The following is a 9,286-nucleotide window of genomic DNA, read 5'->3' on the forward strand; positions in this document are numbered from 1 at the left end:
TTATTTTAGCTTCTAGCGGAGATCCCAAAGGTTTCCAAAGATATCAAATATGTGCAGTTGAATTTTGGAAAAATGTGTATAAATGTATTCACATTGCATCTAGATTATTTCCATGTGAATGAATGGTGCAGCCGTAACAAACATGCAGTCTTGGGCTCAGTGTAAACATCATACAGCTTCAATGCAGAGTTGAGATAAACTGATTTATTTTGTTTAATTTGTATACATCACAGTTACATCCCCTCTTACTATCTACTCCAGTGGTCTGTTCATTCTGTATATTTGCTCACCTTTAAACTGTATATCTCTATATATGCTGCTGTGTGAAATGACATTAAATTGAATCTAATCTAATGTATTGTAATGTAATCTAATCAAATATGCTGTCAGATGGAGTAAGATGATTTTAACAAACAAAGCTGCTTAAGGGGAAATATAAGGAGAAAACTGGATGTTCAGGAGTGAAAAGAGAGAGGATTTTTATGATTTGTATTTAGATTTTACCAGTTGGTTCTACATTTATTTTTTTATTTGCCAACTGTCATGATTTACTTGCCTGTCTGGGGTCTTGTGTCAAAATGTAGCTACCCTGAGTTGAGTGTAACAAGACCTCTCGTCTGCTTTAGCCTGAAAGAGCTTTAAGCTCGTGTGCACACTTAAAATTCAAAATGTTTTTGTGTTAAACACATGCTGCACCAATAAGTCAAACTAAAAGTTTTCATACTCATCTGGTGAGTTTAGTCAGAAACATTTACCAGAGTATGACTGTATACAGTTCGGGGACTTCTTCCTCTCTGTATCCATGAAGGAGTTGCATACGCTGAGGGTGAAGAAAAGGGCAGCAGAGATTTCCAGCAGCCCTGCCAACTCTGAAACCATCAGTGTGAGAGATGTTAAACCTATGTGAGATGGCACCACTCCAAAGGTTACATATATAAAATAAAACATACACTTGTTTTGCCTTGAACCGTACATTTGTAACTTTTATAAAGTAGATAGTCTATTATTATCATGCTATTTATTATTACTCAAGCAAATTAATTCAATACTTATGATCCATCAAATAATTTCAAGTTCTTTTTTCTTGTGGTAAACACAATATAAGTGTGTGTGTGGTTACTTGAGCCCTTTTCATTGTTGCTAACTTTACACTAGCTGGAGTCTATGTATGTATTTATCCTCCTTTTTAGCAGCACTGTACATTCAGATCCCAATTTATTTACCTTATAAGAGGAAAATAATGTGATTTTGAGTCTAAACTCTGGTGTCATTCAAGGTGTTTCTCTTATTCTGTGTAACAAAATGCACAAATGTATGGAGAGGTGTTATGTATCCACTGTCTCATTAAACATCCTCAATGTGAATACGTACATAGATTATAGACAAATACATCAGTGGTTTCTGTATGTGGAGAATACAGAAGCACCATGGCAACAGACACAGCGTCAACATAAGCACAACTGTAATGTAATGCAAACCAAAGTGCAGTAGATGGCACTGTCATACCTCAACACCTGTAACATGTCTTGTTTTTCATTACTTTCACATGAAGGATTTATTCTGTTGTTTTTCTGACAGTCACCTTCACGCTGTGTTTTTCATCAGTGCCCTTTCACTGCAAAATCAGAGGGCATAACCACACCAGTGACGCACAAGCGACCTATCAGGTGCCTGTTCATACCACAAACGAAGCAGCTATAATGGACAATTTGGTCTAATTTATTTGGACAAATCACTTCATACTCAAGCATTCATTGAGGAGCTCAAGACTGAACTCTGGACCGTATTGGCGGAAAGTAATGTCAAAACCATTAGGTAAGAAAATAGATTTGGTCCAGGAGAGCACGCACTGAAAAGTGACTGACGTTGTTCTTAGGTGACTGCTGTTGGTATATTTTTGATAATTAAAGGAATAGTTTTACATTTTGGGAAAAATGCTTATTTGTTTCAAATAAGATTGATGCCACTGTCTGTCTGGGAAGTATGAAGCTACAGCCAGTAGGTGTTTATCTTAGCTTGGCATATTGGAAACAGCTATACTGAAAGGATACTGGAGACAGCTGGCTATGTCCTCCTATCTAACTAATTAACATGTTAATCCTCGGTTGTTGAATTCATACTGTGATGGCTGGAGCCTCCGGGAGACAAACACTTGGTGATGTAATTTCCACTCACATTCACTTTAATTTGACCTTATTAGGTTTACATTCGGTTACAGGCAGCTTTCACATAATTAAAAAACCAACACAGTTTGATTTGCTTTTAGGTTTATTAGCATTTTTTTATTGCATAATTTCTAGATGAAGCGTGTACATTTATTTAATTTTGTATTGTCAACACGTCTGAGTTCTGATATCTTTAAATTACATTGATATCATTTTCTTTCTTTTGAGCTACTGTGCTGCTGGTCCCGGGACGTCTGGTTTGGTTATATATATATGGTTATATACACTGCTTCATGCTTGGTTAGTTAAGTCACTCAGTTCTGTTGCATTTCAGTTCCCAATTTAGTTAATGTTGCTTTGGGTAAATAAAAACCCACAATTTTTGGAAACCCAAAAACCTGCATCCTGTGTCTTGCTGCTTGGTCCTTAACACTTACAAAAACAAAAAAAAACACAAGTTGTGGTTTTATGGGTAGACACACCGGATCAAACCACATAATGTGTTGTGTACGGAGCTTTAAAGGTGCTGGTAGGAGGATTTGTCACCTTTGGACAGAGCCAGTTTCCCTGTAACACACTTATTTCTCTCTATTGTCACATCTGCCTGTTACATATGAAGCCACAGCGAGCACCTGGTTTTCTTAGCTTAACATAAAGACTGGAAACAGGGGGAATCAGCTAGCCTTGCTCTGTCTGAATACGACAAGACTCCAGGAAGTCACTGCGCCTAGCCATGAAGTAGTCTTTGGTTGTTGTACGAACGAAACAAACAAGACACAACGTGTTAATTTCTGAGCTTTAGAGATGCTGGTGGGCAGATTTGGTTAGTTTAGGACAGAGCCAGGCTAGCCGTTTCCCCCTGGAGTGAACGAGCAAATTGTGAACAAGCGAATTTTTCAAAAATGTCAAATTATCAAACAGTTTTTAATGTATCATATCGTTACAAGGATACAAGGAGAGTGTTTGATAAACAGATACCACACATGTTGTCTGCATGTTCACATGATCTCGCCTGGTATATGCAGTGTGTCATTCAGATGCATATACTGCTTTACAAGAGTATGTAACATAGGACAGATGTGGGGGCCCCGAGGCTGCGGCACCAGGCTTTTCACATTCCTCTCACTGACCACGGCCGTAAACGCACACAGGTTCACAACAACAGCGAATCTTTTCTTTGGCTCTCACACCAAAGTTTTCCAGGGAAGCGACAGGCCAGCCAGCCGGCTCCAGCTGAACCCTGACTGGAATGTGCTGTTGCCTTTTATCGCTTTTCACTTTGCTCACTGCTTGACTGCCCAGTTAACAGGAGTAATTGGTCTGACCCTGTGGGACGCTGTTTTCAGATGTATGAGTCAGTGGTCAGAGAGAGAGAGAAGAGGGGTGTAACAGGGGGGAAATATGAGCACAAGAAGCAGAGACACCCTGCCTTCATGGCACCCTACCTTCAGCTGCAGCTTCCACGCAAAGACACAAGTAGAGAGAAAGTGTTCCTACATTAAAACAAGCTGCCCATTTCCCTTTCCACATCTGTTTTTCATGCTGGTGGCAGGACATAACCTGGTAATAGACACACGGAGGGGGAAGGTAATCACTCTTTACCACAAATCTGGAATCTGCACACTCAGCTACTTGTCAGAAACATATCCAGACTTTTATCACCCATTTACAAATTCTACCTGCTCTTACAGGGGATGTTGTCATGGGAATTTACGAGAAAAAGTGGGCGTGGCTGATGGAGGTGGAGAAAGGGAGCTAGTCAGAGAGGAAGCAAGGAGAAAAGTGAAGTTTGACAACTGAGAGGAAGGAGCAGATGCAGATGAGATGGGAAGAAGGATGGACGTGTGAGGGAAAGGAGCAGACTCTGTGGAAAAAATAAAGCCTAAATGAAGGAGTGGCTGCTGGTGACAGAGAGGACAGAGTTCAGCCCCCTCGAGAAAATAATAGTCAGACGACACTGACATGATGTGGACAACAACTGTCCTGCTGCTGCTTTTGCCTCTGATTTCCTCCACAGTATGTATGATATGCATGTCATAAATGTTTTCATCTGGCTCGTCACTCAAACGTCTATCAGGAATTATTGTATGAGGTTATAGCATATGAGATTTTGAGTGGGATAGAAGCTGCTTCAGGCAAAAAACAAACGGCTGCATCATTAATTTTTCCAGCAGATGACCATAAATTGCTTCAAGAAATGCTGATGCAACCAAGGAGATCTAAGGGTTTAGAGTCGGGCATCATAGATGGATCATGAATTGGGGATTTTTCTTTTCTTTTATCAGTTATATCAACATTGAGTGTGTGTGGGGAGGGATAAGGATCACAAACAGGGTGAGAAGAAGTATTCATATCCTTTACCTCAGAAAAAATACTAATGCCTCAATGTAAAAATACTCCATTATAAGTAAAAGTCTTACTTAAGGAAAGGTATTATCAGCAAACTGTACTTAAAGTAACAAAAGAGTACTTGTTAAATATAACTTGTTAAATATATATAAATAGCCCCTTTCGTAGTGTTACATATATTATAGGATTCTTATCACTGATGCATGAATGTGTGAGCAGCATTTATAAAGCGTCTGGCTGTTTGATCTGCAAAAAACGTCAATTTTATGAAGACATTTCTGTCAGTAATTGAGTCCAGTACAGTAAGAATACAGTGTCTGTATCTTGAAACAAGAAAGAATAGTTGCTGCACTAGAATGATGAAAAGTTGATTTTAGAAAATTCTTGAAACACGTTCAGAAATGTTGTGGAGTAGAAGACTATAGTAGCATCAAATGGAAATACTCAAGTAAAGTAAAGTACTTCAGTACAGTACTTGAGTAAATGTTCTTACATTCCACCGCTGGTTACAGATGTTTTTGCAGGATTTAAAGACAGGATATTACAGATACACTGTGTGTGATTGTAGCCAACTGAGCGACCAGGATGTCTGACCTAAACCTTTGTTGATCCCCAGATGAGACTGAATGTTTTCATGTGTCCACCCGTGGCAAAGAGGCCAGGACCAGATACAGGAGCTGATCAGAACTTGTTCCTGAAATCAGACATCCCAGGCAATGCATATGCAAACTCTCACTGTAGTTCTCTCTTGATTACCAGGGCACAGGAAACAGCACTCATTTTAACCAATCAGAAATAGCCAGTGAGGACTTCTCTGATGCTCCTGTCAAAGGCCAGAAACCTCCGGGAGGGGTCAAAGGTCGGGACACATGCTCCATCCCATGTGACATCACCGTCAAGCTGCTACGAGATGAGAAACATTCAATCTGTGGTAAAAATGTCTTTCTCTTTCCTGGTGTTGTTGTTATTTCTTTCATTATCAACTGCTGTTCAGAACGTGTGTGTGTGTGTGTGTGTGTGTGTGTGTGCGTGTGTGTGTGTGTGTGTGTGTGTGGGTGTGTGTGCGTAGGCCAGTTACAGCAGTCTCTGTTGGCGTTTGGACGCAGCACCCGGAAACTGATCAGGGATGTGATGGAGGAGCAGCAGAGGGCGCTGGACATCCTCAGCAGTCAGGTTAAGTGGAGTCTTCTTTTTCCTCTCTTAGCAACAGAGTTTCTAAGCTTCTGATTGGCCGGCTGTATTTCCAGGTCACAGATCTGATGATGAAAGTGCAGACGCTCAGCTCCGAGGTTCAGAGAAGCAACACTGAGATGTACTCCATCAAACCTGTGCAATCTCACGGTAACTCACACACAAACACAGGACATTCATACATACATGGGTGACAAATTCCACCACTTGTACACATGAATATCGGTTTACTTGTCACAAGGAGGAAAAACACTTGTATCGTGTCTTCTGTGGGTTTGGAGGAGCTTTCTAATGTCTGAGAAAAAATAATGTTGTCATTAGGGTTATCTCTGATTGGCCTTTGAATTTACAATGAAAGACAAAGTTTGTGGATTTTCAACCACATGGGCCAAAAGGGTTTAGCAAAAGAGACTGCCAAGTTCAATTATGGGAAGTGTAGGATCCAGAATTTTTGGGGGGCTTGACTCATACTAAGGATTATTTATATCTTTGATATATTTGTAGCAGAGGTTGCTGCACTAGTTTTAAAGCAGATACTCTTCAGTATTTCACTCCCATAAAGTTGTGGGACTTGCGAGAGACTTTCTATTATAAAGTTGTAGTCTCCAAACTTGACATGGTGTTTTTAATCCAGTCAGATTTTAAAGAGTTTTAAAAAATAGGAGAAAATTCTCAACCCATAAAGGAGCATTTCAGTATATCTGAACAATTAAGTCACCAAATTTGGAAACACGTGGTTTTCACTTGACAGTAATGTAAAATATGTTAAAAAATACAAAATACATCCTGAGGTAATCAGTATACCACAAATATAATAAAAAACAAAATTGTAATAATAAAAAAAATGCTTATTATCCTGTGACATATGTCATTAAAGGAGTTTACAGACAGATGAGGCACAAAGAGTGAAACACTGTTGTTTAACTAACTGTGCCTGGGCAGAGATGTAAATCATTGGACTTCAGATATGCATCATTCCTTTGTTATCAGTGATTACTGAACAGTAGCTGCTTTAGTGAATGTTCATTTTCTTCCTGATGGCAAAAGAGTTTGTTTTTTCTTTGATTAGGACGAGACTGCAGCGACATCAAGGACAACCTCGTGTCAGTCGTTCCCAAGATCCCCAGTGGCATTTATATCGTCCACCCGGAGAACACCGACTCTTCATTTGAGGTACATAAAGAATTCAGTCATTCTCAGTCCGTCACTCAGTCATCAGTCGCCCCTCAAATCACAACATGTGCTGCAGGTTTTCTGCGAGATGGACTACATGGGAGGCGGATGGACGGTGATGCAACGGAGGACTGATGGATTGACTGACTTCAAACGACCCTGGGCTGATTATGTTGATGGCTTTGGACACCTTGCAGGTTGTATATATGTAATATATACTTTTCACGTTTTCACATTTTTTGCATGTTAAGTCCAGCTCCTCAGAAAGTTTTATGATGCCAATTACATGTTTCTTCATTTTATATAAATGTTTGTTTACAGCGCTACAAGTGACAAGTGTTCAGCTGATGCATTTATCACAGTTTAAAATTGTTATTGGATGATACGACATTATCAGATGTTTTTAACTCTCAAATTGATGTAATTATAATAATAATAATAATAATAATAACCTCATTGAATGTTTTAGCATATTTATTTAATCTTTATATTAATCTGAACATTTTAAGCTGTACTTTACAACTATCTCACTTTGAACAAACCCAAATGTCAGGGGTTAATTTAGCTCTGTCTGTATGTATGTGTGTGTGTGTGTGTGTGTGTGTGTGTGTATGTAGGAGAACACTGGTTGGGTCTGAAGAAGGTATTTCATATGGTAAACCAGAAAGATACTCGGTTCCAACTTCACATCGCTCTGGTCTCCCACGATGACGTCACCTCTTATGCATCATATGATGATTTCCGCCTGGACAGTGAAACCCAGTTCTTCAGTATACACCTGGGGAGATATGCAGGCAGCGCAGGTAAGACTTAATAAAGTTCACATAGCACTCAATATATGCACACCTGCATGCCTGTGGGGATTTCTGTGTGTGTTCTTGCGCAGGTGATGCATTTCGCGGCTACGAGCAGGAGCAGAACCAGGACACGGCTCCTTTCAGCGCCTCGGATGTGGACAACGATGGCTGTAATCCTTTCTGCTCCATGGACAACCGCACGGTGGAGAGCTGCAGCGCTCGGTACAACCAGACAGGCTGGTGGTTCAACCAGTGTGGCCTGGCAAACCTCAACGGCTCTCCTGAGGATGCAGAGCAGAGCCGGGGGCAGAGGATGCACATCCTGTGGGACACCTGGAGACAGAACGGGGTCCCTCACACCATCAAATCTGTCACGATGAAGATCAGGAGGATTGCAACCAATAATTGACATGGAGGAGGTGGAGAAAGAGGAAGACAGCACATATTGTATAAGTTGCACTGCATCTTTGTACAACCTGAAGTTTTAATAAAACAGGATGGAAGGATGAAAAGATGAAAGGACGTCTCATTTTCATTGTTTCACCTCATTTCACCTGTTCGGAAATATTCCTTTAAGATGACTTTACTTTGGCTCTGGAGGACAAATATACCTGAAATTATAATGCAATCTATTACAACAACACAACTACACCAAAATCATCAATCAAAGTCAATCAAACATCTCTAAAACACAGTCTGAAACATTATTGCAATATACTGTTAATTGGAGGACAATTGCAATGGTTGGCAATAGATGGTGGAGTCACTTTCTTCAGTAATTTTTTACTTCTATTTATTATTATTACTATGTCTATATCTTTGCAAACCATTATATGCGCCTGTGTCAGATAAGGGTGACCACACTCTTGCTGTGTAGGCACAGCCCATATTCTTAGTGAGTCTTAGTTACAATGTGACTGACAGCAGCAGATGAAACTGAAACTACCGACCCATTCCAGTAGACGGTGCTGTGAATCTCTCTCAACCCGCTCTCAACGTAGTGTGTTAGCTGAGACCTACATGTACTGTACATAGATATATATGTGTGTGTGTGTGTGTGTGTGTGTGTGTGCATGTTATTTTGTCTGCAGTGGCTCCCGGCTTTATAATCCCTGCAGGAATTTGTGATATTGCAGTTTCACAATAGAAACTAAGAACACATCTACAAAAATCAGACCCAAGTTGTAATAAATGGGAACTGTCTTTTAACACAGACCCAACCAGTCCCTGTGTCATTTGCCCTTTTGTCCAAAACTTGTTCATAAACTTGACAAACCAGAATTCAAGTCAATTAAAACACCTGAGGTGATGGACCTGTTGTAGGGTCCAAGAGCTCCTGGCACAAGAATGATTAAAAATTGGATATTACGACATTTTGAAATTAGTTGAAACATTCCTACAAGATCTTTTTCACTTTTTATCAACGTAAAACGTAAAACTTTTCACTGAACAGTGCATCTTGTTTTAAAAGCAACATATGTTTGGTATGAAAAATAATCTGCAGAATATGCAAAGTAACCCGTTTGTAACCAGTAACAGCTGTCAGAAAAAATGCAGTGTTGTAAAATTCAATATTTCTCTCTCAAATGTAGTGTGGTCCTTTTTAGTTAT

General features: G+C 39.8%; 1 protein-coding gene across 1 annotated transcript; it reads left to right on the forward strand.

Moving 5' to 3' along the window:
• The first annotated feature begins 4,058 nt into the window (after positions 1 to 4,058).
• On the forward strand, positions 4,059 to 8,188 carry angptl5 (angiopoietin-like 5). Its single transcript, XM_070917811.1, has 8 exons — positions 4,059 to 4,181; positions 5,274 to 5,445; positions 5,584 to 5,687; positions 5,762 to 5,855; positions 6,775 to 6,878; positions 6,955 to 7,075; positions 7,496 to 7,681; positions 7,765 to 8,188. The coding sequence occupies exons 1-8, from the start codon at positions 4,128 to 4,130 to the stop codon at positions 8,082 to 8,084; spliced, it is 1,155 nt and encodes a 384-aa protein (XP_070773912.1). The 5' UTR covers positions 4,059 to 4,127; the 3' UTR covers positions 8,085 to 8,188.
• The last annotated feature ends 1,098 nt before the right edge of the window (positions 8,189 to 9,286 follow it).

The sequence above is a fragment of the Enoplosus armatus genome, chromosome 13 (genome assembly GCF_043641665.1).
Source record: "Enoplosus armatus isolate fEnoArm2 chromosome 13, fEnoArm2.hap1, whole genome shotgun sequence".
Taxonomy (NCBI): Eukaryota; Metazoa; Chordata; class Actinopteri; order Centrarchiformes; family Enoplosidae; genus Enoplosus; species Enoplosus armatus.

Coding starts and splice junctions, on each gene's coding strand:
- angptl5 (XM_070917811.1), top strand. CDS start 4,128: ATGATGTGGACAACAACTGTCCTGCTGCTGCTTTTGCCTCTGATTTCC. Junction 5,688..5,761: donor TGGACATCCTCAGCAGTCAG/GTTAAGTGGAGT, acceptor CTGTATTTCCAG/GTCACAGATCTGATGATGAA. Junction 6,879..6,954: donor ACACCGACTCTTCATTTGAG/GTACATAAAGAA, acceptor CATGTGCTGCAG/GTTTTCTGCGAGATGGACTA.